The 25200-nt window shown below is 51.5% G+C and overlaps 11 protein-coding genes across 11 annotated transcripts; 3 read left to right on the top strand and 8 right to left on the bottom strand.

Annotated features, from left to right (window-relative positions):
- Window positions 1-444: 444 nt before the first annotated feature.
- K460DRAFT_358943 (glycoside hydrolase family 55 protein) lies at window positions 445-5602 on the bottom strand (the record flags this gene model as incomplete). The annotated part of the gene is made up of 4 exons (XM_040932152.1): window positions 445-2008; window positions 2078-2170; window positions 2223-5405; window positions 5457-5602. The coding sequence occupies 4 exons, from the start codon at window positions 5600-5602 to the stop codon at window positions 445-447; spliced, it is 4986 nt and encodes a 1661-aa protein (XP_040784882.1).
- Window positions 5603-7083: 1481 nt separating this feature from the next.
- On the bottom strand, window positions 7084-8178 carry K460DRAFT_380187 (carbohydrate-binding module family 18 protein; the record flags this gene model as incomplete). The annotated part of the gene is made up of 4 exons (XM_040935240.1): window positions 7084-7111; window positions 7195-7560; window positions 7627-7744; window positions 7806-8178. 4 exons carry the CDS (start codon window positions 8176-8178, stop codon window positions 7084-7086), a joined length of 885 nt encoding a protein of 294 aa, XP_040784883.1.
- An 845-nt stretch (window positions 8179-9023) lies between these two features.
- Window positions 9024-9585, top strand: K460DRAFT_346030 (uncharacterized protein; the record flags this gene model as incomplete). The annotated part of the gene is made up of 1 exon (XM_040931291.1): window positions 9024-9585. The coding sequence occupies exon 1, from the start codon at window positions 9043-9045 to the stop codon at window positions 9583-9585; it is 543 nt and encodes a 180-aa protein (XP_040784884.1). The 5' UTR covers window positions 9024-9042.
- A 222-nt stretch (window positions 9586-9807) lies between these two features.
- K460DRAFT_409737 (uncharacterized protein) lies at window positions 9808-10599 on the bottom strand (the record flags this gene model as incomplete). The annotated part of the gene is made up of 1 exon (XM_040937285.1): window positions 9808-10599. One exon carries the CDS (start codon window positions 10597-10599, stop codon window positions 9808-9810), a length of 792 nt encoding a protein of 263 aa, XP_040784885.1.
- Window positions 10600-10739: 140 nt separating this feature from the next.
- On the bottom strand, window positions 10740-11610 carry K460DRAFT_182317 (uncharacterized protein). Its single transcript, XM_040927065.1, has 2 exons — window positions 11589-11610; window positions 10740-11532 (listed from the first exon to the last, which is right to left on the bottom strand). Exon 2 carries the CDS (start codon window positions 11522-11524, stop codon window positions 10880-10882), a length of 645 nt encoding a protein of 214 aa, XP_040784886.1. The 5' UTR covers window positions 11525-11532; window positions 11589-11610; the 3' UTR covers window positions 10740-10879.
- Window positions 11611-11823: 213 nt separating this feature from the next.
- On the bottom strand, window positions 11824-12436 carry K460DRAFT_293983 (P-loop containing nucleoside triphosphate hydrolase protein; the record flags this gene model as incomplete). The annotated part of the gene is made up of 2 exons (XM_040929464.1): window positions 11824-12114; window positions 12161-12436. Coding segments are annotated over 2 exons (567 nt in total), but the record flags the coding sequence as incomplete, so codon positions are not given.
- An 86-nt stretch (window positions 12437-12522) lies between these two features.
- Window positions 12523-13551, top strand: K460DRAFT_388996 (radical SAM enzyme; the record flags this gene model as incomplete). The annotated part of the gene is made up of 2 exons (XM_040935722.1): window positions 12523-12562; window positions 12647-13551. The coding sequence occupies 2 exons, from the start codon at window positions 12523-12525 to the stop codon at window positions 13549-13551; spliced, it is 945 nt and encodes a 314-aa protein (XP_040784888.1).
- Window positions 13552-13802: 251 nt separating this feature from the next.
- On the bottom strand, window positions 13803-16781 carry K460DRAFT_420244 (uncharacterized protein). The gene is made up of 3 exons (XM_040938069.1): window positions 15810-16781; window positions 14398-15761; window positions 13803-14038 (listed from the first exon to the last, which is right to left on the bottom strand). Exons 1-3 carry the CDS (start codon window positions 16429-16431, stop codon window positions 13988-13990), a joined length of 2037 nt encoding a protein of 678 aa, XP_040784889.1. The 5' UTR covers window positions 16432-16781; the 3' UTR covers window positions 13803-13987.
- Window positions 16782-16963: 182 nt separating this feature from the next.
- Window positions 16964-18821, top strand: K460DRAFT_370295 (threonine dehydratase-like protein). The gene is made up of 2 exons (XM_040934131.1): window positions 16964-17177; window positions 17241-18821. Exons 1-2 carry the CDS (start codon window positions 16986-16988, stop codon window positions 18756-18758), a joined length of 1710 nt encoding a protein of 569 aa, XP_040784890.1. The 5' UTR covers window positions 16964-16985; the 3' UTR covers window positions 18759-18821.
- Window positions 18822-20171: 1350 nt separating this feature from the next.
- K460DRAFT_398340 (uncharacterized protein) lies at window positions 20172-22193 on the bottom strand (the record flags this gene model as incomplete). Its single annotated transcript, XM_040936200.1, has 3 exons — window positions 20172-21365; window positions 21439-21692; window positions 21842-22193. The coding sequence occupies 3 exons, from the start codon at window positions 22191-22193 to the stop codon at window positions 20172-20174; spliced, it is 1800 nt and encodes a 599-aa protein (XP_040784891.1).
- Window positions 22194-22883: 690 nt separating this feature from the next.
- On the bottom strand, window positions 22884-25143 carry K460DRAFT_346043 (uncharacterized protein). Its single transcript, XM_040931292.1, has 2 exons — window positions 25027-25143; window positions 22884-24975 (listed from the first exon to the last, which is right to left on the bottom strand). The coding sequence occupies exons 1-2, from the start codon at window positions 25105-25107 to the stop codon at window positions 23323-23325; spliced, it is 1734 nt and encodes a 577-aa protein (XP_040784892.1). The 5' UTR covers window positions 25108-25143; the 3' UTR covers window positions 22884-23322.
- Window positions 25144-25200: the final 57 nt, after the last annotated feature.

Genomic DNA, 25200 nt, shown 5'->3' on the forward strand with positions numbered 1-25200 from the left:
TGTAGCCATTTTGCAAGGCTGGCGCCGGGCTGGAGCTATACCCAGGGTTTGTCCTACATAGCCAGTGACACATAATTTTCAGCTCGTTAACACACAGCATGAATAGAAGAGAAGGGCACCATAATCATACAGGCTTTGATCTCAACGAAAATATGCAATCGAGAGGACAAAATGGGTTGTAGTGTAACCACGCCTATTTGCCATGTCCGCTCTACAAGACAGCATAGACGTGCTACCCTGGTCTCACATTAGCTTTTCAGCCATAATGAATAAAAGTCTAGAGGTTAATAATAGAACCCTTTAACAATTGCCATGTAAATTTTCTCAACGAAGTAGTCTTATATTTGTTATATAAAAGTAAAATCTATACGTAATATACAGTTTCCCTCCTTCCTACATACTAGAAACACCGCTCGCGACACAGGGCGTGTCTACTAGCGATGTTTAACCCCAATCAGTATTAGGATCTACTCGCCACTGGTAACAATCATTGCTGACAATGCCGCCCTGCTTCCCGTCGACGCCTTCACAATTACAGCTGTTGGCAGGCACCTCCATGTAGCGGTGGCACTCGTCAAAGTTCCAGGTCCATTGGCAGCCCTCGTCGATGGCGAGCGACGTGACAATCTGGACGCCAAGCCCACCACCCCCGTTGGGCAGGGTGTATGTGTTGGAGAGGAAGAAGTTCTCTCTTAGGATGGTTCCTGGCCTGCCCAACGCGTTGCAGAAGTCCCTGATGGTGTTGTCGATGCGTACGTGCTCGGTCTTCTGCCCGCCGTTGTAGCACTCGGCCTTGTTCTGCCTTGGGTCGCCCTCGCGCGGCGACTCTTCCGGCGGTTGTGACTGCGTCGCTGTCGCGGTGGTTGTGGATGTGGATGAGCTGGATGAGGAGCTGCTTGGCTTGGGACACACGGTCTGGAGTTCTTCCCAGTTCTCGTCGAAGTCGTCGCCCTCGCCGCCTGGGTCCGTGAAGGTCCCATTGTCGCCGTACAGCCAGGGCTCGTTGATGCAGTCGAAGTCGAAGAAGCCGCACTGCGTATATAGGGGCCCGTCGAGCTGGCCGAATATGGGCTGGAGCTGGCGCTTCGGCCAGCTGCCCGTAGGTGGTGGGGCTGCATTGGGGCCAATAGAGGGCGGGGGTGTGGGAAAGGGTGCGGTGGGTGCTGTGGTCGTTGATGCTCCATCCGGGCCAACATACACGACAGCAGGCCAGTGCTTTGTTGTCGCCAGTACAGGCCAGAAGGGCTCGAGGCCTTGACGTTTCTGTTTGGCTGCTTGCCCAGTCAGCGTCACAACCTCGAAGACCCACTGCGAGATGGTCAAGGGCGCCTTTGTGATGGTGCTTGTCCAAGTATCTTGGCTTACTGTAAGCAGAGGATAGTTCAGGGTGCTGGTTGCCTTGGTCCACGGGGGGATCTTGACATTGCAGGGAGGCGAGCAGGTGAACTTTGGCTCGTCCATGTCCCAGATCTTGGGGTCGATCCAGGTGTACTCGCCATACAGCGAACCGTTGCTGCTGACATCCAACACGGAGATCTGGGACCAGAAGGGATGTGTGTTCACATTAAGATTATCTTTGGCCAGTATGCCCTTGCCATCCATGACGGCCATGTACTTTGCGCCGATGGTGACGAGGTGCTGGATGCGAACGTTGGAAAAGTTCTTTTCGAGCAGGAGAAGGGCTTTTTGGCACAACTGCTGGTCGATACACGTCTGTGCATAGGTCGAGAACCAGGAATAGAGACCCGCGCTAGCGATGAAGATGTTCTGAGACTCCCGAATCATGACGGCCCACGACTCGTCACATCCGCTGAACTCGTCGCCGGCGGCACATTTGTAATCAGGGTCGCCCGGGAAGACACCAACGACTGCCTTGAAAGGAGCTGGTGGCGGTGGTGTAGGCTGGTAGTAGGGCGATTCCGTCTGGAGCAAACCTGCGAAGATGTTTGTTGCTTTATTGAAGTTGAATTGGTAGAAGACGGCATGCTCGGACGCGGTGCCATAGAGCCTATGTTATATGATTGGTATCTAAGAAGATAGACTGCAAATTCGCCACTAGATAGGGATAATCACGTACCATGTTGGCCGTGTACTCTCGATTAAGAAGCCACGTGCCACGTAGACGGAGGTTTGCACCATGGTGTTGTTGGCGTCGTTAAGGTCGGGATCGCTGGCACTCAGTCAGAACGTTGTACCATGGAAGGACTCGAGGCAAGACTTACTCAATCATGTGGTCAGCACCCCAGAGCCACATGTTTTCAAAGTATCCCGACCCCGACTTGGTCAGGTGCATCATCAAACTGGCAGCACTGCACCCAGCATCGACACCACTTGTCACGGGAGGACACTCAGCAGGCGTCAACTTGGTACCTGTAGCGCCTCCAACACGTGCGTGGCAGTCCCAAAGACCGGCTGCTCCGGGACTCGACGCTTGCATGTTCCACTCGACCAGTATGGCACCAGCGGTTGGGCCAACCGTGGTGAAGATGAGGTCCTGCATCTCGACGTCGCCGACCTGGCCCGCGTTTCCTACCTTGAGCATGACTTTGGGGTTCTTTGCATCTTGGAAATACGAGCCAGAGGCGGCCAGCTGTGACCACGTCTCGCCCACGATCTTGGATCCGCTGGGCACAGTCACCGTCGACGTCAAGATGTACGAGCCCGCGTCGACGAATAAAACCTTGCCCACACTCGCATACAAGGCAGACTGGAATGCGGCCGTGTCGTCAGTGACGCCGTCGCCTCTGGCCCCGAGGTCCTTGACATGGACAAAGTCCCCAACGCCGCGGTTCTCGTACTGGGGCTTGGGGCGCTCAAAGTAGGCGCCATTGCTATCGAGCAGCGCCTGGTGCCTGCGGAAGCTCCCAATCTTGGCACCTGTCGTGTAGGTGCGGTTGGTAGCTGAGCCCGCGTAGACAGGGCCCATGGCCCATTCATCTATACGAGCTGAGGAGCCATCTAGCAACGTCTTGCCTGTGGTGTCGGCAACCGCAACTGCCACGCCCGAGAGCTTGATGTTCTCGAGGATCAGCCCCGTAGAGCCAGAGGCCACGGTCGACGAGGGCGGCGTGATGACGACGACTGTCTTGACGTTGGTGAAGGAAGAGTCGAGGAAGGAGGCCGAGCCGATGTTCCCCGCTGCCGTCGCGGCCTGGCCCGTGCCGCTGCTGCTTAGGGGCACCAGCTTGAAGCCAGTGCCGACGTTGGTCATGGTGATGGACTTCCACACCCACCCCCAGTCCCAGATGAGCTGCACGCCCACAGTGCATCCGTCAAACTTCAGCCGCTGCGCCGTGAACTGCTGGCTACCGCCCAAGAGCCCGACCGCGCCGCCCTGGAACGTCACATCGGAAATCTGCCCCCCGCTGCCATTCTCAGCGTACATGCCCTGTTGCGTTGGGCCTGCGATGAGCAGCACATTCTGCAAGCTGGTGGCCTGGGCGACCTGGTAGTGCAGACAGGACACCTTCTGCGAGGCGCGCGTCTGCGTCACGTCGATGATGACGTTGCGAAGCTGCCGGTAGAAGTTGGCCGTGTTGACAAAGTACTGCTGGTCCTGGCCGTCAGTGCCTGTCCCCCCACCCGTGTACTCGTCCGTCGACAGGACGCCCATACCGATGAAACTCTTCGAGGCCAGGAGCGTCGGCCTGGCGTTGGCGTCGCCAATGACCTGGGTGCCAAATGGCAGGGCGATGGTTGTCGAGATGAGATACGTGCCTGGCGGTATGTATATAATCGCGTTCTTGAGCGTCGACCCGTTGCATTTCACACCACACCGTTTTCCATCGTTCATCGCGGCCTTGAATGCTTTGCTGTCATCCGTCACACCATTGCCAACCGCACCGTAGTCGCGCACGTTGCGAAATACCGCGTAAGTTGCATTGTCGCCCCACGGCACAGTGCCCTTCCTGGCAAGACTCTCCATCCAGAATGTACCCGTCGCTCGCCGGCTCAGCGTCACGTTTCCTGCCTTGTCGGTTGCGTCTGCCTCGGCCACCAAGGCTGCAGCCTCGGCCAGGTCATCGGTCATCTCTAAGAGCGGTGAGACTACTGGACCATCATCTCTGGCATCGAGACGCGCCTCAACAGCCGTCTGACTGATGATGGTGCCAGGCTTCAGCTTGTAGTTGTTGCGCATTGGGTTCAACAGCCGGGCTTGGTTGAGTCTCGATGACTCGGCAATGGCCTTCTCGACTATGCTTCGCGCCTTCTCCACGTCTGACATGGACACGTTCTTGAGGAGAGGTGTAATGGAGGAATCAGACAGGTTTCTCGGAACCGTCTGCCGTTCTGTCCAAGTGGGCCGCTGCTGCATTGGTTCATGGCGGACCTCGTTGTTCATTCGCGGCGGAGCTCTGGCTGTATGTACGTCTTCGAAATCGTCGTCCAGATCATCGTCATCATCGTCGTTCCATCGGCTCTTGCCCATGAAAGACATGGGTACGACCGTGCCCGTCATATCGGCCATGGACTCGAACGATGCGGAGTCATTGGCGGGAACTACAACCTCGCTTCCCTGGCTTGACTTGACCAGCTCCATGAGGCGTTCGGGACTGAGCCAATGGCTATGAGAAGTCGAGTTTACTGCCTCTTCTCCTTCCTCCATACTTCGTCTTGCCTGAGAAATCCGGCGTTCATCCGTGACTACGGTCTTGTCCGGGTCGTCGTAAGTAAACACTCTGGCGGCGATGCCATCTGGTGCCGAGGTCATCGCGAAACCAAACAATATGACGCTGTTCTTGGGTTGGTAGTATGGAAAGGCCCCGGGAACCAGTAGCCTCCGCCTTCTCACCATCCTTTTTAGCTGGTTTTGCAGGGCATTGTGCGCCTGTGCCTGCCAATCTTGCTCGGCCTTGACTCCTCCTCCACAGCGTATAGCGGCACAACGAGTCTGTGCTTTTTGATCAATGTCACCAAACTGGTTGTCGCCGCCTTCGACCCATGGTGCCGCCGGGAATTCGTCGCACGAGTACCGTATTTTGGATTCTATTATCTGGCCGTTGACAATCTGGTTTCGGAGCTGGTTGGTATCGGTTCCAGGCTCGAGCTGAGTAGTCCACCAGGGACCATCGTTCCGCATCACAGTCCGTTGGTTCGGTTCGGGGCACGTGTGGAAATTCTTCCAGTATGGAACATGGTGGGTCGGGCAAGTGTGCTCTCGGCGGTTGTACGAGCGCCAAGCAGGGTCTTTTCCGGTATGTGTGTCGTAGCCAAACACGTAGTTGGGAAGCCCGCTCGTGGGATGAAGGATTCCACGACCCCTTCCGTTAATTTCAAAGAAGTTGTAGGCATTTTTACAGATGTCTTTCATGTAATAGCAGTTGTATATGAGGTACACAGATTGCGGGGCGAGGTCAATAACTTGCTGGGGCACCGTAGCTGGGTTGGGTTGGCTGCAAGACTTGCTGTTAGAAATCTGGCCATACGGAGTTGGATCCAAATTGAAGGTCGCCTACTAAAAGTACGCAGTGGTGGTGCCACCGCCATTGGGGTTGGGTACATTCTGGACTAAGTAGTCTTGAGCATACTGAGCCAAGACCAATTGTCCCACGAGAAAGGCCTGCAAGGCCACAAGATACGCTAAAAAGCGGAGTAAAGCCATGCTTCTCTTAAGAAAAGAGAGATGGTTGAGGTAAAGGGACAAAGGGGAACATCATCTGCTGTTCACCAAGACATAGAATATCATGGTGGTCGACAAGAACTGATAACTTTATACTGGCTCTCGCGACATTTTCCTCCGGCTAAGAGATAAGACAGTGTACGAAAATAATAGTACCGCTTACCTCGGTTGATCTCCTGTTCTGAACACCCAGGTCTTGAATCAAGTCTGACCGGAGCGTTCCCCATCCCTTCATTCGACGCCAGACGACGCCAACTGATGCGGTAACTAATTACTACATTTAGGTAATCAAGCGAGGCATATCTGCAGCTGCTTAGCGAACGGTGAACGCCTTACCGGCGCTACGGATTGCGGTGCGGCATCTGGGCCTGGGCAATGCTTATGTACGGCCACCCACTGTATATTAAAAAATTCTACTATTCAAGCACTTACTTGGTCTTTTACAGGGTCTCCGAAAACAAAAAGGATCGCGCATGCATATCTTCTTCGCGATCCATAGATTAGCAGCATGGTAACCGGGATATAGACTTCGGGCCACCAACGCCGCGGGATCTAGGCAATGCTTAGCAGGGAGACGATTTCACGGCGCACACGCTGTATAGGGAAGGTCGTACTGGACAAGCATTACTTTGGCCGCGTCTGGTGTCTCGGCTCTTGGAGATATCCCACCTACGTAAGGCTGGAAAAGATATCGGGATACGCAGGGGCAATCCTTCAGGATTTTTATGGAGAGCTGAACTTGATTGGGATGGGTAGCTACAATTTAGATCATGCGGCGGATAATGAGATGGTGTTATTGTTTGTACCTGGATTTAACCGATATGAACCTTTAGTCTAATCGAGTAGTATGGTGCGAGGTAAGCTAGTCACTGCGCTGCTATTATTAGATGGTATGTGCGCACAATCGTTTCCACGCGGGACGACAACAAGCTTACCATGATATACAGTCCTCATACTAAACGGTCCTTTTGATTAGACGTGAAAAGAACCAGCGGTCTGATAATGCCACCGGCACTTCAATATACACGCCCTATGCATATGCAAGGTAAAAAATGCATCTCATCTGACACCAGCCTGTTCTTCAGTCTAAACCCATCGATCCTTCGCACTAGCGGCCGATGTCACTTGAGTTTGCACGTCAGACTCGGCTGCATGGTCGGGAGGCATTGGAATGAACGGATGAACGTGACCGGGTGGAAGCCCGCAAGATCCAATGAGTTAGGAGCGTGTTTGTACGAGGAAAGATTCAGGTAGTCAGTTACTGCCAACAAGTGCAGGTTCTGTCGCGTGTCATAGACTCTTTGATTATCTGCTTGACAGGAGTATGGCAGAAATGTATGTATTGTATATTGAAAATAACAAGCTGTCTAGGTATCTACCACTACTCTCAAGTTCTAATTCACCTCATTAGATGACCTCCATAGTTGTATTGTCTTCGAAGAAGATGTCAAGATTGGTGAGGACTAGCCGCATGTTCCAAATGCAGATTGGCTGTATTTCACCCTCCAGTCAGTATCAAACTGGCAGAGGATATCGAGGGCAATTTCAAAGGATTTAAACTGGGAAGAACTCACCATCCTGCACCACAGTCCACGGGTAGTGACCCACACTGGCCATTCTTGTTGCAACAATTCCCATACAGCACATTGCAAGTGTACTTGTTCGTACCCCCACAGGAGCCATCAGGTGTGGTACCCGTCTGCCACGGTAGAGAGGCCGGCTGGCTCGGGGTCGCCGCAACCGTGCAGTTGCCCGACTGGCACGATTTTGTGCCACAAAAGGCATCACCAGTGCCGCACTTACCGTCAAAGTTACAGCAGTCGCCCCATTTCCCAGCGCAGCGTCGAGAGCCGTGCTGAGAGCCACATGTCCCGTCTGTACTGTATACTTTGTCTCCTAGGCAGGCGCCTTCGAAGCATGTACCGTCGGCGCAGTCCTGTCTGGATGGCTGTTAGTATCAAGTACCGTATATGTGTGTTGAGGACCTCGTTTCAGGGAACACTTACGTCGATTGACCGCATTTGAATGTCTCGGCATTGCAGCACTGTAGATCGGTCCCGAGACAGGTCGCGTTATTGTGCTTGGGGCCACAAAGACCATCTGTAGCTCGGAGGGGCTCAACGACTATCATCTTTCAGTTACTGAACTTCTCAGAATGCTCCCTCCCTCTGTCAAGAGTACTCACAACCATCAACGCAGTACCTAGACTGCGGCTTGATATTTGAACAATCCGGTTTCAGTGTCGGGTTCAGGGAAAAGAAAAAGTCTGTGGTGATTTGGTACTTGTTGCTAATTTCCGTACACGTGTAGTAGTTGACTGTGTCGTAGGTCTTTCCCCAGGATCGACAGTTGATCTCGCCGGCCTTGGGGACAGTGGAACTGCTGGTTGCACTTGGAACAGGAGTAGGAGTAGTGGAGGTAGCTGCGAGGTTATTGGCCCGAGCAAAGTTCCCAGCCTTGACCCATGTTGCGGGTTGGCAGTCATCTGCGACGACGGTCAAGAGGAGAACAAAGGTGGAGAGGAGGGCGGCCGAGGACTGCATCCAAAAGAGCTTCATGTTTGGAATACTGAAGTCCGTCTGGGAAAAGTCAATTGAGGATTGAAGGGTGCACTAATGGACTCTCAGTTCAGAGCTGTGAGACGAGTGAGAGATTGACACAGCACATGAACGAAAGATCTCCAAAATGCACATGAAGTAAATGTAACGTTACATTGTCCAAATGGGTACACATTATCGGTTCTTGCCTGCTTCTGATTCTTCCGCCGTGTTCACCTCTAGGCGTCCAACATTCATGGCCAGACCCGATAGTCGAACAGATAGGTAGTGAAGGTTCGAAGCAATGCTTGTTTTCCTGCCTCGTATCTCAGAATACACCAACAGGAAAACGGTGATAGTTCCCCCGGTAAGCCTGAACCCAGGCGCCTCGTTCTTACCAGGTTATTTGCTCCTGCCTTTTGCAGTATAACCAGTGGGCCAGAAGAATTGATGTGATGAACGCGAGATACACGGGGATGGGGTTAGCGTTAGCCCTTCTCGCTTACCAGGTACTACCGCAGCCCTAGTTGAATATTAATTAATTTTCGTAAGGCGTCCCAACGAGAAAATTGACTAGCGGCTCCGGCGTGCAGGTAAGGCGCTATGTTGCGAGCATGCTTGTGTAGGCACTGATAGTTTGGTAATTTCGGCTACTCAGCTATGAGATTCTCTACCGAGGTGAGCAGATGGACCTGAGTGTCTCTACTGACAAACAGGTTGTTGGAATTTCCTTTGTATAAGTAGGCGTGCAAGTCACAGCGACAGAAGATCAGGGTCAACACACGCACTTCCTCATCCTGAGTTGACTACTTGTCTATATCTATCAAGCCTGTTTGGAACCGAAGAACCGAAGAACCCAATACTCGGTCAGGTCATTATATTAAGATGCATACCTTTACCGTTCTTTTTCTTGGCACCCTCCCAGCCCTGGCTCTGACGGCCTCGCTCGGAGCCTCTATCATCAAGCGCTCTTGTGGCGAAACTGCCAGTCGCGTCTGCTTTGGCGTCGATGGAGGCACAGCGCAGAACATCGACAAGGATGACATTCAGTACGCTGCGGATTACCTGCGACATCTGGCAGACGAGAACAACAACCCGCTGTGGACGATGCCACCCGAGTTCGACTGTGCTGAGTGGGGGCTCCCCGTCGCCGACGCAGGAACGGTGCTTGTACTGGCCAAGCACATCAGGCCGCGCACCAACTCCTCAGTGACGTACTACGACCTAGCCCGTACCATCGACGGTGGTGTTGACGCAACGCCGGATCAGAAGGCTGCATCTTTGCTAGGCGCTTGTGGATCCGGAGGGGGAATGCAAGGTGTTACGGTGAATGCCAACGATCCGGCTTACAACACGCCTGAGTATATTGCCTCGAAGGCGAAACCTGAGGATATTATCATCAAGGTCGTGAGAGCCCCAAGCTCTTAGAAGGAGATAGAGACCGGGGGTGAGAGGCAAAGCTGGAGAGGTTGCACTGAGGCATGGGGACTGTGTCAGGTTTATCATAGGTTTTCTTGGACTATTTCCAGTAATTTGAAATATGCAATTACAATGCAGAACTTGACTGTCTAAGTTTTCCGAGTAGATCAAGCCCTTATAAAGGTAGGCCGTAAAAGGCCACAACAAGTACTATCATACCTTCTCTAATGGCTAACAATAAAAGTTTTCGTTAGATTTACTCTTGTAATCAAGAACTTTAGCAAGCCTTAAGTGTCCCTCTTTACCGTTCATTTTTCGCCACTCCCACTCTTCTATCACCCATACATGATTCCCAAGAAAATTAACCATCAGTTTGGCATCCGACGGCAACGGGATGTTATCCAATAGGTCACCCGCAGCTTGTAACAGGTCCTCGCGCAGACTCATTAGCCAGGGATGAACTGCCGAGACGTAGTCGTGAATCGTCAGAAACTCTCCAGTGGCCTTGACCAACAGAGAGACGGCCTTGCCCCGAGGCCGCTCTCCGCCACAGCACCTTAGAAGGTGTTCATGACTTTCTTCATCTTCATCCGTTTCTGGGTCGAAGTCGGGAAGCATTCCATAGCGAACTTCATCATTACCTTCGTTGTGATCGCCGGCCTCCGTATGATCAAAGTGGAACTCGAGCCACTGAGTTTCCCATTCCTGGAGCTGTTCAACACACACATTGACGGACGAGATCTTGGGTTCGGTGAGCGCGGATTGAGATACTGGAGACCAGGTTGCAGTCGCCTTGTCGAAATAGGGCGCCGAAGGGGTCTGGGAAGTGTAATAGGTGTCTTCCATGACACGAATCGCGCTGCTCAGAGGGCCTTCGAGAGTCCATTGAAGGCGCTGGGCATCGCGAGTCGGGCCAATGGGCTGATGGGCTTTCCTGATGTCTTCGTAGGTTGGTAGTATGTCGCTCCGCCCTGAGTCAGTGGTAATTGCTGCCGTGGGAATTGAGCCGACGAAGAGGGACATGGTGGTATAGCTGACGAAGAGTGAATGAAGAAGAACGAAAAGTGCAGCTGGAGATTGCGGACTGCCTTGGCTTTTCTAGTTGCTAGTGCAGGATGCGGGCTACTATCCACCTAAAGTTAGACTAGGCTACAGTCTGTACTAGTAGAGGTATCAGGCTAAAGTATAGTACCCTGAACGTTCTAGACCCAGGCACTAATAGTAGTGAGGTGGAAACATTAGTGCCTAATATTCTCATTGCTGGAATATCCATTTTGAAAGGCATATAGCAAATCGAAGGTGATTACCCACGCGCGAGAGCGGTGCGCTCAAAATATGCCGTCAGCTTGCCCTTTGGTATCCCTGGACAAAACGCCCACGCGTATTGTTCCATGAATCTTGCAATCCTACTATCCATATGTTGCATTATCTTCTGCTTCTCTTGTTCGACAGACGTACTTGACGTAGCAACCAGGGTCTTATGTTGCTGCAATTCCACTTCACCAACAGTATGCCCGAAATCCATGGAATCAAGAACAATCCGAAATTCATTGTCAGCTATCCAAGCTTCCCGTGTGGTGGTGAAAGCTGCTACACGCTCGAGTCCAAACTGTTGTTGTTCCGTGCGTGCAGTGCCGGCGATATCCTTTATGCATCGAGCGATGGCGTGCGGATCAGAAAGCTCCTCAAATCTCGAATTGATAAAATCGCCGCCTATGCGAATCTTTGCCTCCCATTTTGCATTTCGTCGCCTCACCCAGACACCCGCTGAAGAGAGGAGGTTCGCTCGGTCGTAGTACACATCAGATATTGTCTGCTGGCCGAGCGATTGGATGCTTTGAAAGGGAGGGGATCCGATGTTTGTGGTCAATTCCCGCACCGCAAGGCACCGGAATTTTCGCTCCACTTCGAGGACACAAGATGTAGCCGAGAAGGATCGGGGAATCATAGAGCGACCTGAGGATAATTAGTCATAATTACAAGGAATACAATGTGTATTCTGAGCGACTCACGCGTCTGAAGTTCGGATCTTTGAGAGTGGGGCGCTATAATAGCTCCTTCCAAGGTTCGTAAAGTGCAGATGCAAGGCTGACTAAGATACCGCGCTAACTACAAATGGCACGTTGATTATTCTCACGTACCACTACAGGATGAGAGAGAGATGGAAAATTTTGATTTTGATTTCATAAGAGTCTAGCTGAATATTTTATGTCGCCGCGACCAACCACTTCCATTTGTCTGTGTTCCTTAACATACCGATAAGCTTCTCATATGATATGTCAGTCTCCCCGCTCGTATCGATCTGCCAGCGTTAGAACACGAACAAGTAGCATATGCCACTGAACCAACCTCAAGGAGTAGACCCTTTTCCCGGTAATGATCAACTATACTTGGATTTGACACGTTAAACTCTTGATATCTCTTCTTGAACATCTGCTCGTCGTCTTTCTCTCTGCCGGCTAACTTTCTTGCGAGAAAGCGCTCCAGAGCCAATTCTTCTGGACAATCGAAGAGCATGACAAGTATCGGGCTTCCAAGCTGAAGTATATGAGTACGTTGTGACAAGTAGCAGAGGAGAACTTACCACTGCCTCAACAGGCGCAGCTTGATTCAAGCGCCGCGGGAAGCCATCCACCAGAATCTTCTTTCGTCCATCTCGACACGCCTTTTCGGTTTGGCTCTTCAGTAATGGTGCGAGCGTCTCTACGGGTACGAGTTCTCCACTTCGTATGTTGTTGACAATGCCCTCGTCGGCGTCTGGAGAAGCCACGAGTTCTCTCAATACGTCACCAACTGATAGGTGGACGAACCCGTAATCTTCCGAAAGCCTTTTACAGAGTGTTCCCTTTCCAGATCCTGGAGCGCCTTGGCGAATTCAGTATCTATCAAGCACAGGTGAGGGCCTTACCAAGTATAAAAATGATTAGGCCTGTAGTGACATCCATAATGGCCTCCAGACAAAAGGTGGTTCGCTTTAGAATCGAAAGTAACATAAAAGTCCTTTGCCATTTGACAACGCATCACGCATAAATCGGGGGTGGTGTAACCTCGTTGGCACTTGCCATCGCAGCTCTAGGTCACCACTATTATTTCCGCCGGCGCAAACGCCCGGTAGCCGTAAATTATCACTTCACGCGTCGCTGCAACAAGACTTGCGGCTTTTGCTTCCACACTGCCACCACCTCACACATGGAGCAAATCGATAAGGCCAAAGAGGGCCTAATATTACTCAAAAGAGCTGGCATGCGGAAAATCAATTTCGCAGGTGGCGAACCATTCCTTTACAGCAAGTTCCTCGGCGAGATGATCGACTTCTGCAAGGAAAACCTACGCCTTGAATCGGTCTCAATTGTCACCAATGGCAGTCTCGTCCAGCAGCGCTTCCTCGAAAAGCACGGATCAAACATCGACATTTTAGCAGTGTCCTGCGATTCCTTCGACGAAGGTACAAATATCGAGATAGGTCGGGGAGCTGGCGATCAAGTTCGACAATTGTACAAGATCGGATCCTGGTGCAGGCAGTATGGTATCAAGTTCAAGATCAACACAGTAGTCTGCCGGCTCAACTACCAGGAAGATATGAACAAGCACCTTGATAGCTTGCAGCCGTTTCGTTGGAAGTGCTTTCAGGTCCTGATTGTCGCTGGTGAAAACGACTCAAGTGGAACGCTCCGCGACGGCCGGAAGTTCTTGATAACAGATACCGAGTATCAGAATTTCTGTAAACGTCACAGTCGCCAGGCTTCTTTGGTTCCAGAATCTAACCGGCTTATGGCGAAGTCTTACCTCATACTTGATGAATATATGCGTTTTCTAGATCGCGACGGTCGTAAACCATCCGAACCCATACTCCAAGTAGGTGTCAATAAAGCCCTTGAGAGTGTGTACTGGGATGAGGGCGCTTTCAAAGAGCGTGGAGGCATTTATGATTGGAGCCGGAAGAAGGGAGCGGCGGAGAAAAAGCTCGAATGGTGAAGTGGTGAAGTGGTGTTTAAGTTTCCTATGAGGTCGTCCTTTAATGACTAGTAACGTTTTTTGATCCTCGCTGTTAACAGAGCTGTTTGTCAAAGAATTGCGTCCCTATATGGTCTTTGTTTGCGCATGTGAAGTGCCACCACAGGAAGTATGTCATGTCGTGCGGCGTAGTGGTGGAAGGGTGAGTGATTCACCAATTCGACCAATACGCAGAAAAAGAACGTGTACTAGAAAGTGGACTTTAGGGTAGGGTTTTAATGTGGTCTATAGATGATCCTAACGCTATGCATATATGTCTATGTGGTATTGGTCCTGACGAATACTAGATAGACTAGCTGTGTGCTCATGAGGATTAACTACCATAGTACAGGGCCCTACCCCTACGTAATATAAGCTTTATTGAAGAATTAGAAGAAATTTCTTCGCAATACGTGACTCATTTTCTGTCAAGGTATGGAGGCTCGTAAAGGTTCGCCAACGAAATTGTCTGCATAACATGCATTAGTCTTGTTTGAACAGATAAGACCAGACGTGACGGCTACTTTACCTCTCTAGTTAAAAGAAATTCCCAGACTGCCAATATGTGAGAGCGAACCAGGCTCAATGGATGTGATACCTGACGAAGCTACTTTTTGGGACAGCTGTACAGGCACTTTTTAAGTTCACCCTTCTTCCATCCTGCACCAAGACAAAAGGACTAACAATCTCCACTGCGTTGCTCGAGGCAGTCAGTTTGCGAACCACAAGCGGCTTCGTGAGTCCCCATATCCGCAACACCCGGTCGCCCACCCGAGTCGTGAGTGAGCAGGCGGTGCGAAGCAGTTTGTCATGATCAGTTATACTTACCGAACAAATCTGACGGTCTGCCTGAGCGACCATGTTGCAAATAGTGGTGTGGGTATGTAAGAATTCCGTGAAACGAGCGGGCGCGTCGTGCGTCTCTGAGTGCAAACGCAAAAACCTCTCTAGTTCCTCTCTTCTGGACTTCTTGTAGTATTTGTCCCATTTCTTCACATGCTTCGGCCATTGATCTCCATCAACTACGACTAAACCTAGAATGCGCATGTAGGACCTGATATCGGGCGTCCAAGATGCACACAGAAACATCGCGCGTAAGTTGGCGAGGTGAAGATCCTTTTCGGATTCTCGAAATGTGACGCTCGTTTTACGAAAGGAGGCACAGCCGCATATGCTACCAATTTCTCGAGCACGCACTGTCAAAACAGTGTCTGCTTCCCCGATTGACAACAATCTTCCTGTCTTTTCGCGATTGCAGATCCTTGCTACCTCTTCCGTCGTTCTCATGCTCTGTCCCCGAGTGTTGGTTCCTGGAAAGTCATACTCACGTATCCAGTCTTGTTTTTTGTATGCGGACCAATCGGGCACCCACGAAGGAGCTCCTGGCTGTCCTCGTGCAGCAGCAAATGGCAGAAACTCGAGGGAACTGGTGACGCGGATAAGGTTTATAGTGAGGACCCAGTATATCTTGGTAATTTCCTGGTCGTACGTCGGCAGTGGGAGATCGTTGGCGCCTCTTTTCTGAAGAATGCCCCACATGCCATAAGCCATATCTATGGGCTCTTTTGATTCGCGACGATAGATCCCGCCGACAAGGTCATCTGTCGTGGAGTTATGGACACTACTCGGTTCCCATTGCTCAAAATACCAGTTGAAACTCAGATAGATCAAGTTGAAAAATACGCTTGTGAACCCCAGGAGCGCGAGCACCATGGGCGCTGTATGTCCGTATTTACCATATACGAGTAATTCGAGGCCCAATAGCAGCACAATAGCACCAGTGACGATAAAAATGCACGGAATACCCCTCCTGAGATGTTGACGGATCGTGAGACTCTGCCTGATGAACGCCTGGTAGTCTTGCAATGTGAACGATGTGCTGCTTGAGGCCATTGATGACAATGAGCCCAGTCTTTCCCTGTCGAATGCGAGCTTTTCCCACAGAGCAACAAGCCGCCGGCAAGAGTCGTAGCGGATGTTACACAGGAACAGAGCGCTTCTTTCGAGTGCAGCCCAAGTTAGGTGAGCGTTGCCGCACACTAACACCGGATGTGAAGCAAGCAGGATCTCCTGGTAAGTCCATACGCGCTGCGTCCATTCTCGTTTTAGCACAAGGTCGAGATCGAGCCAGGTTACATAATTCTTACGTTGTATCCAAGGCTTGGAGCGCAACCAATGGAACCTAGAAGAGCCTTCAGATGTAAGTAACTGCATGTTGCTATGGCCAATTGGGAGCATACCGGGCATGAAGGGGAGTGGATGGTACGCAGGATTGAACGCTGAAGCGTAAAGAGACCACGCTGCGGCATACGGGCGGTCAACCTTCGATCCATCCAACTTGACGTTGAAATGTTTCTGAAAGTGCGAATTCGACAAGTATGCCATGGCTCTGTCTGTTTCACTTGACCCCTCGCCCAGCCACACGTACACGAGCGTAGCCTTCATGTAGATATCACTCATGAGTGGGATTTGCTGTGTCTTTTCTGAGGCATTCTCCTGATTGATACATATAGCGTCAAGCCAGATCGTAAAGCCACCGAGTTTCTTACGCAGGTGCCACAGCGCAGAATGACAATTGCTCGTAATTTTGAAGCGCACATCATCGCACCGCATAACATGTGGCTGAGGTGCGTGGGTACCCCAGACGTACGACAAGGCTGTGAAATCGGGGTTCCTGCCAAGATCTTCGACGCGCAGATGGGCTTTAATGGGCGCGTTATCGGAATCATCTATCGGAAGAGGGAGAATGTCCAATACTCGAATGCTCTTTGGTCCTAGGTCTAACGGATGCTTCTTATACGCTTCTTGAACAGTCCAAGCCGGCGGCTCGATCGAATCGACAGCGATTGTAGGGTTTCTCATCGTTAGAAAAATGCCTGGGCCAACGAGGCCGAGGCAAAACGATTGTGTCTTGTACAGGCGGGCCAGGGCGGTGTGAAGAAGAGATGAAAGATTGGTGTAAAGTGGGCTGTATAATCCTTGATATAGAGTCTACCTCGACGTGTGTCAGCAGCTCGATATGACATCAGTCACTCACTCATCCAAGCTCACGATGCTGGCCCCCGAGGGACCTTTTGCCGGTAAGCATGTAGCACATGCAATTCAGCACGGTCAGCTCTGGTATCTAGCATAGTTGCGGTTGGAGCACATGACGAGCGAGTATTGGTGCAATGGGAACGGGTGGTTGTACTTCTAACTTGCGCTCGAACCCGAGAAGAGGGTGTAACATACAACAACAAACGTCACATGACTAGTCTCAAGCGACATTTCATGAGGATTGACTGCCCCACCGCTCCCGCACACCCCTGCAGCACCCCCTGTCTCCGATGCAGGCCCGCACCGACTCACCGATGGTTCGACTCCAAAAAATTGTCCACCATTGCAATCAGTTGCTATTACAAGGCACAATGACAGACATGACGGACTATTCGCGACCTGTAACGCCAGAAAACGGCACCAATGGCATCATGACGCCTCGCACGCCCAAGCAGACAGGCCTCGCCCTCACAGAGTACACGGCAAACCCGAGTCCGCCGTCCGAGTCACCAAAACCCAGGCCCAACAGTGTCATACCAGAAGCGTTTCTGCTGCCCAATGGCTATCCTGATGTTCGTCCTGCGTGCTCCTGAACCTTTACAGGGCTATTTGAGCACCAGTTAAACAGTCGACAGTATCTCCGCCTCATCCTCACCTCGCGCGTCTACGAAGTCGTCCAAGAAACCCCCCTCACACACGCAACGAACCTGAGCAACCGACTGGAGTGCAAGGTGTTACTCAAGCGCGAGGACCTGCAGCCCGTCTTCAGCTTCAAATTGCGCGGCGCATACAACAAGATGGCTCACCTGGACCCCAAGGATAGGTGGAGGGGTGTCGTAGCCTGTAGTGCTGGAAATCACGCCCAGGGCGTCGCCTACTCTGCGCGAACGCTCAAGATCCCCGCCACCATCGTCATGCCCTTGGGTACCCCAGACATCAAGCACAAGAACGTCTCGCGTCTGGGCGGCTCCGTCATCCTACACGGTGCCGACTTTGACGGTGCCAAGGTCGAAGCTGCGCGACTAGAGAAGCTGCATGGTCTGGTGTCGATACCGCCCTTCGACGATCCCTATGTTATTGCTGGTCAGGGGACAGTGGGCATGGAGCTACTGCGGCAAACAAATCTGCAGAATCTCAAGGCCGTATTCTGCTGCGTGGGCGGCGGGGGGCTCATAGCAGGCGTGGGCATCTACATCAAGCGGATAGCGCCGCACGTCAAGATTATTGGCGTGGAGCAGTACGACGCAAACGCCATGGTTGAGTCGCTCAAGGCAGGCAAGCGCGTCTTCCTGAAAGACGTCGGCCTGTTCGCAGACGGTGCAGCGGTCAAGACTGTGGGCGAAGAGACGTTCAGGATATGCCAGGAGGTAGTCGACGAAGTAGTCCAAGTTACAACAGACGAAACCTGCGCCGCCATCAAAGACATGTTCGAAGACACTCGCTCCATCGTCGAGCCCGCTGGCGCCCTCGCCCTCGCTGGCCTGAAGAAGTGGGTCAGCCGCAACCCGTCACCAGACCGTGAGCGTGAGCTCGTCGCCGTTGCGAGTGGGGCCAACATGAATTTTGACCGCCTTCGCTTCGTTGCAGAGCGAGCAGCCATTGGCGAGAACAAGGAAGCCCTTCTATCCGTCACTATTCCTGAACAGCCAGGCGCATTCGCAAAACTCGTCAACGTCATCCACCCCATGGCCGTCACAGAGTTTAGCTACCGCTACTCCGGCCCCAACCAAGCCACCATCCTCGTCGGCGTCGAACTCAAAGCCGCGACGCGATCGCGTGATCTCCCCGATTTGATCGCACGCCTCGGTGCTGAAGGCATGACCGCTCACGACCTCTCGCAAGATGAGCTGGTAAAATCACACATTCGATACCTAGTCGGTGGCCGCAGCAATGCCGATGACGAACACCTCTACATGTTTGAGTTCCCCGAGCGGGGAGGCGCGCTGTACAAGTTCTTACACACGCTGCAACCGGGCATGAACATCAGCCTCTTCCATTACAGAAATTATGGGGGTGATGTTGCCAAGATATTAGCAGGTATCCAGTGCAAGCAGGAGGAGAGTGGCAAGTTGGCGAGCTTCTTGCAGGATATCGGATATCCGTACAAGGAGGTCACGGATAGCCCTAGCTACAAGACGTTCTTAAGGGATTGATTATAGCTTGAGAGTGAGGAGATTTAATGATAGAATAGACAGATACCCGGCTCATTCATGCACTAATTATGAAAATGTTTCCCTTTTAAAAAGTTCCCTAGTGATTGAAATACCGGTTTACTACAGGCCACTATTATCCCGATATCTTTTATTTCCAGCTGAGCGTGATTTATGATTTCTGATTACAGAAAATGAAGATTTAATTATCCTTGAATAACACACGCTTGCTTCTATCATTCCACCGCTGCTTCTCCGGCACTTTCCTCTTCTCTTGACGCAGAAATATGGGATCCTAATTTTTTATATGTTTTATGTGGACAACGAGATGGGTTGGTCGATTGATGTTGGGTAGGAGTAGCGTCAAGCTTGCTTTCAAGTGACTGAAAACGAAATTCAGTGTCGAGGTACCCCAGCTTTATCAGAGTGATTTGCGTGTCGATGTAGCTGGGCGGGATATTCTCCCTGAACCAATAGGGGTGCCTACATGAAGTGAAAGGAATCGAATCATGCTCAGTGGGAAGCGAGTGCCGTTCACAAGGTGGCGTTCTCCAACGGCGCCATCATCATCATTAGCATCAGCATTATTGTCCACAGTAGCCTTTTCGGGAGAATTTTTAAACGGCAAGGTGTCTGTATATGTGATTGGTGGAATGTCGTTGCAAGAATAGCAGATGGTATCTTGGAGTTATATGTTACCTGATGGAGACTTTTTAACCGACCTGAGAAAATACGAACTTCAGCAAAAGGTGAGTCGTCAATACATGTTTCGATAACAGTCTATGAATAGATAGAAAGCGCTGGATGCCGTGTGCAATATACATGGTCTCAAGCCAACGATTGTTCAGGCGTCACCCGTCCCCTTTTTCGAGATCGTGTAGTATCAAGGTGAGTAGATAGTGTGCCATTAGCACCTCTTTCGGAGCATCCTCGACACTGTTTACATGCAACAACTAAGATTGTTTGTGCCGTTGCTTGGTCTGACCGCAGAAGGAGTGATATTTCCGTCTTCGCATTGCTCGTATATTCGGATTCTAGTCCCAGTGATAAGAAGCCTAAAGCCTTTCTAATAGGAACTCTGGCTTGTAAAGCACCCGGAAGAAAACCATCCCCTGAGTGCTAATAGTGGGTCGAGAGCAACACTTTGGCGTAGAATGGTGATGATGACGATGTTGCATCAGCCCGTGGCAAGTATGTGGCAAATACTGCGTAAAGCTGTGACCTGGTGATGGGGCGATGTGAATCAAGGGAAACGAAGCGGCCAACGATTGGAACTCTGTGTCTAACTGCTGCGTAAGCTTTCATCACCGATTTGCCCCTTTCATAGGATAATAATCTTGAAAGCGTACCATGACTCCCTGCATAATTACAGGCTGCGAGTTCTCCATGGTAGGTCAGCGCTGGCTGAACCTCACTTCATCCGCCTCCTCCTACTGCGCTTTGTGCCACATTCTCCAACTTGCCACCTGACTCCACCAATTGCCTTGCTGCTGCTTGAATGGAGATGCTCTCCCGCCGCATTGTCTGCAATGCCGTTTCGAGGGTGTGCGTACGGGATCGAAGACGGCCGACCTCTGCGCGGAGAACGTTGACAGTCTCTGCCTGTGATGAACTTGAAGAGACGGCGTTGTGTGGGAGTGTGACAGACTGTAGGGCGGGACTGGCAGTCATAGAAAGTTCTGCAGTTGGCGTAGCTTGTTCATTGCCAGTCACCATAGCTTCTTCCAAGAGTTGAATCCGCTGGCCCAACTCTGTTCTTTCTGTTTGCCATTTCTTCTTGTCCTCGGCACCTTGTGCCTGGAGTCGGTTCGCCATTTCCATTATTTGTCGGTATTGTGCTCCGTTGGCAACTAGTTGACTCCGTGCTTCGTCTCGACTCTGCTGCAACTCTTCCACCTGGCTTTCCATCATCACCACCTGTCCTTGAAGCTTTCCCTTCGCCTCTGTCAGGTTGTTGATCTCAATATCGTTGATTTCGAACTTCTTCTCAAGCGTGATGCTCTTGCTCCTCTGTCGCTCGAGGTTTTGAAGTAGGTCATCATATTCCCGTTGGAGTGTTTGAAATGCAAGTGTCTTGACGCTGATTTGGTGTTGCAGATCTTGTAGGTGAATGCTTTGGGCCGATTGCTGTACCGATGTAACAGCCGGTGATATGGTCGGTAAATGTGGAACGTTGGGGAAGCTTAAAGAAGATGGAGAAGGTAGGATAGTCGAATGCAAGGGCTGTAGAGCTTGCATAGGCGATTGTGGAGGCATGATTACGGAACCAGATGACGATGGAGTATGATACGGAGAGTTTCCTGTTGGTGTCGTCTCGCTCCCATATGGATTCCTTCGACTGTCTTCGGGCATCAGTCTAGGATGGGTGAAACCAGAGAAACCATGAGGAACAATGGGGTATTTTCGATTCGGAGGAGACTGCTCCTCGGGCTCCTCGAGGTGGTGTTGGCCTCTCCTCATACTTGGCGAGGCGTCAGGCTGATATTCTGACTCGAGGCTGGGCGACGGTCGTTGCTCTAGCTGCTCTTGAAGCTTGTCGTTAGTCCATTGCACGAGATCAAGCGCCCATTGCAAAGCCTCTTTGGTGCTAAGATGACTAGACCTGGGAACCTGTCAGAGAATATCAGTGCTGCAAGAGAATTACGTAAAGTCATACATACGGCGGATGGATAGAATAACTTACTGAGTCGCTTAAGTGAATCTCTGTATGTGTTATGGTTCTCACCCTAGCACCTAGCAAAGCCAAATCCGTGGTGAGTGTGCGCACTAAATTGCGGGTGCTCAAGCATTCTTGGCCTGGGTAGTTGGATGGACAACAGATCACTGCCCCTGCTGCATGTGGCGTCGGGCCAGTACCGAAACAAGGCCAGTGCACTTCGGTAACACTAGGCGAGGAATCATCTAATTCAAGAGTCCGAGGATAGTATATTGGATGTTCTGTAATCATTTCAGCTCAAGATATACGAACCGGGAAAAAGAAGGGGAAATCTGGCGCCGGATTGAGAAGAGAGTATCATGGGCTAAGTCCACTAGCAACTCGCGTTTGACGCGCTAAGGCTACAAAACGTAGTAGAGGGTGTTCGTACCAGTGTAACCTTGTTGCTGGCCTTGCGAATGAGGATGTTGGAGAATGTTGAAGAGAGACTGGGATCGAGGTCTCGATATGTTTAGCGGGGCGACATCCTGCGCTCCGGGAGAATTTTGCGAGGAACGGGATGTGATGCATTCTGCTGATGTTTTGCAGGGCAAAGTATAGAGTGGCGGCAGCCTTCGATGGCTCAGTATCCCGTCGTCACGAGAATAGTAAGCGATTCGTGGGGGGAGCGGGGAAGTCTGTTGGGCACCAGAAGGAGTAGTGGCCATACCTCGGCGCTTCAGTTGCTGGTCATTTGAGTAGTCTTCTGCCCATGGTCGTTTCCTGACTGTCCAAGACTCCATGAGTTGGCTCAGCCGAAGAATAGAGGCAGCCTCACCTTTGCGCCCTTCGATTTGGTGAAGCGTCGTTGGGGCAGCATTAACAGTAATTCACTATGGATACAGTGCTGAATCCTCAAAAGACGATACCGAATGCTGCGCGATTACTAAGACCGGCCACGGCGTGGTGTGGAAAAGCGGACGGTGGGATTTTGTTAGACTGGGCAGCTTTGGCCCTGGCTACAAATATACAATACGAAAATAGACGTAAAGCAACCGATATAGCGGTTGTAACCATATGATTACATTTTTATCCTAAGTATGTCGTGTTAGTAGATCAGCGTCAAGCAGGTGTTGCAAGACGTCAGTGCACGAAATGCTCCGTCGTCTCCCATCAGCAATCGGTCAGCGTCACTACCGCAACGGACCCTCTTGGTAGGAACATAAGAGTCTAGGTTATGGATTAGAGTGGCGGCGCCCAAACGGGACTATCCAGAGACAAATAGATCATCGGGATCTAGATGAAAGAAGCGATCATGGCAAACGACGCAGCTTTCTGTAGAGGTTCGAATACGACGTCAACATGATCGATATGTCGAAGTCTTGCATTTCGACAAGGATGTGGAGACTGGTAGAGATGTTTGCATATAGAGCACGCAACAAGCCACAGGGGCAGCGTCAAGAAGCGGGTAATGATGAGTAAGACCAATTGATAATTCTTGGTAATGAAGACGCGCTACCTGGCCGGACCTAGCGCGGTTAGTCATCACCATCCACTCTGACAGTTTAGTCATACAAATTGCGGAAGTTACACCGAAAGGGATTGAATGTGGTCTGATGCGTGGCCAGCTCGTGCGTTCGGGAAATGCTGATGGGAGGCCAAAGAGTGGCAGCGGCACGCTCGGTAGGACGGCCAGTTGCACTTCGTGCCGCTCTACCCATCGAAACAACGGTCGTTGGCAGACGACGGGGACCGTGCATAGTATGTGCAGATACATAGGCGCAAATCAAGTAAGCTTCTGCTGAAGTGCGTTGACTACTTCCTCGGGCGTCTCTTTGATGTCCTCGGGCGGCGTTGGACTTTTGCGTTCGAAGACGCCAACATCGCATGAAGTCGAAGTAGCCAAATCCTACGTAGAAGGTTACAAACATGCTACATCCGCCAGGCTAGAGACTCTGCACTTGTCTCCACTAGGTACGATGACCCGATGTCCCGGGCAATGACCCTTAAACGATCTTCAATCCAATCCTTCTCCTTTGCAACCACTTCAGCCTCGATCGCCTGCATGGCGTGCAGCTCATCTAAAATCCCTTCCAAAAGCGACTTGCACGCTTCAACAATGCAAGCGATGCTTGATCCTGACAATGGCTGGTCTATCCTTTCCAGATCGCGGGCGAAAGAAGTTACCTTTCGTATCAAACCCGTAGTTTCTGCTTTCCATGCATCACCAAGGCCGTCAATGACTCCTAAAGTGCCTTTATCTTCAGTAGAGCCGCGTCTAGCTGACCGTGCTTCCTGCACCCACGAAACCCAGTGTTCGAACTCGCTCACGAGACGATGAATCCGGCCACCTGACTCAACCAAGGCAGGGAGTTCGTGAAGTGGCCCTGACAGGATTTGGATATATTCAACCAACCCTGCGGTCGACTTTCCAGCGCTCCATTCCAGCAGAGATTGAAGATTCTTTTGTTCCTGTCCCGCACGTTCAAACTCCAGCATGGCTTGATACAAGCTGGCGACTTCCTCGAACTTCTTGTGTAGATTTCGCTTCGCACTCGTCTCCCAACAGCTGCTCACATGAGCTGACGCCTCGTGCAACAAGTGAAGCTGAAGTAGTTCCGATTGGAGATTGACTATCTCAGGCGGCAGAGCATTGGTACTAGGAGCTGGCGCAGGATGAAGAAACGTTGCGGTCGGTGCTTTGCCCGTCTTCCGTGGCGTGAAATGTTGTTGTAGGGTGGAAAAGGCCGGACGAGCGATTTTCTTCGGCTCTTCTCGCACGGGTTCACGATGTCTTGATTGAGATATAACTGGCTCTGCGGGCCTGATTGCCGTCACAGCGTTGGCGCTGCCACTCAAGGCCTCGGACTTTACTCTAGTGCTTGCCGAACGAGTATGGGCAATGCGTGTAGCCCTTGTTCCATTGAGCGCTTTGTCTTTTGGAACATCGTTGGTCTTAATGTTGCTACTTGGCGCAACCAAAAGGGATTTTGGCCTTTCCGAACCCGTGTTAGACTTCACCGCATCTCTTCGAGCGGCTGCAGCCGTGCTAACAGACTGCGCGCGGGAATGAACCGCAGTTCTCGTTGGTTGAGCTGACTGCATTACAGCACCGGGTTTGCGCAAGGTTTGCGATCGACTCAGCACGGTCGTTTGCGGCTCGGATGGTTTGCTTACTGAAGCTGGAGGGGGCATTACTTTTGAAGCTGTTGGATCATTGCTGTACATGGCTCGCTCAGATGGTGCGGTTCCAGTCTGGTACAGGGACCGTGGTCGAATTCGCCCTGGCGTTGCGCTGTGAACATTGGCCTCCTTAGTCACAGATACGTTTCCTGGTTGCCCCACAGACCCAGTCACGCCGAGGTCCGCCTCTTTAGCATCATTGTTCCGGTTGGAGACGTCTGAGGGCACATCTGAACGAGGGTTGTACCTGGGTTGGCCAAGCTGAGGCAATAAGCTGCGTCGTTTAGCTCCCTCAACATCACTTTGGAAGGAGGGAGGCCGAGCTATCGAAGGGCGCAGAATCGAGTGTGCCACATCTCTTGAGGCCTCTTCTGGTTTCACGTCCCGAACAGCGGGGTCTGACTATGGTGTGTTAGCTTTATGTTGAAGTGGGACCGAGTCACTAAGCTCTACCTGCGGCTGGGAAGGCGGGGGGTTAGCCTTGCTACTTTGCAATCGTGATTTCAACACTGCGTTCGGTCCAGGAACAGGCATGGTTCGTGTGTTTTACAATGGCTGGGTACGGGTGGCGTCGAAAGTTGCACAACATAGGAGACTCGAGTTGTTTACGTTCTTATCGATAGCCAC

This window comes from Cucurbitaria berberidis, assembly GCF_010015615.1.
Source record: "Cucurbitaria berberidis CBS 394.84 unplaced genomic scaffold K460scaffold_5, whole genome shotgun sequence".
NCBI classification, from domain to species: Eukaryota; Fungi; Ascomycota; class Dothideomycetes; order Pleosporales; family Cucurbitariaceae; genus Cucurbitaria; species Cucurbitaria berberidis.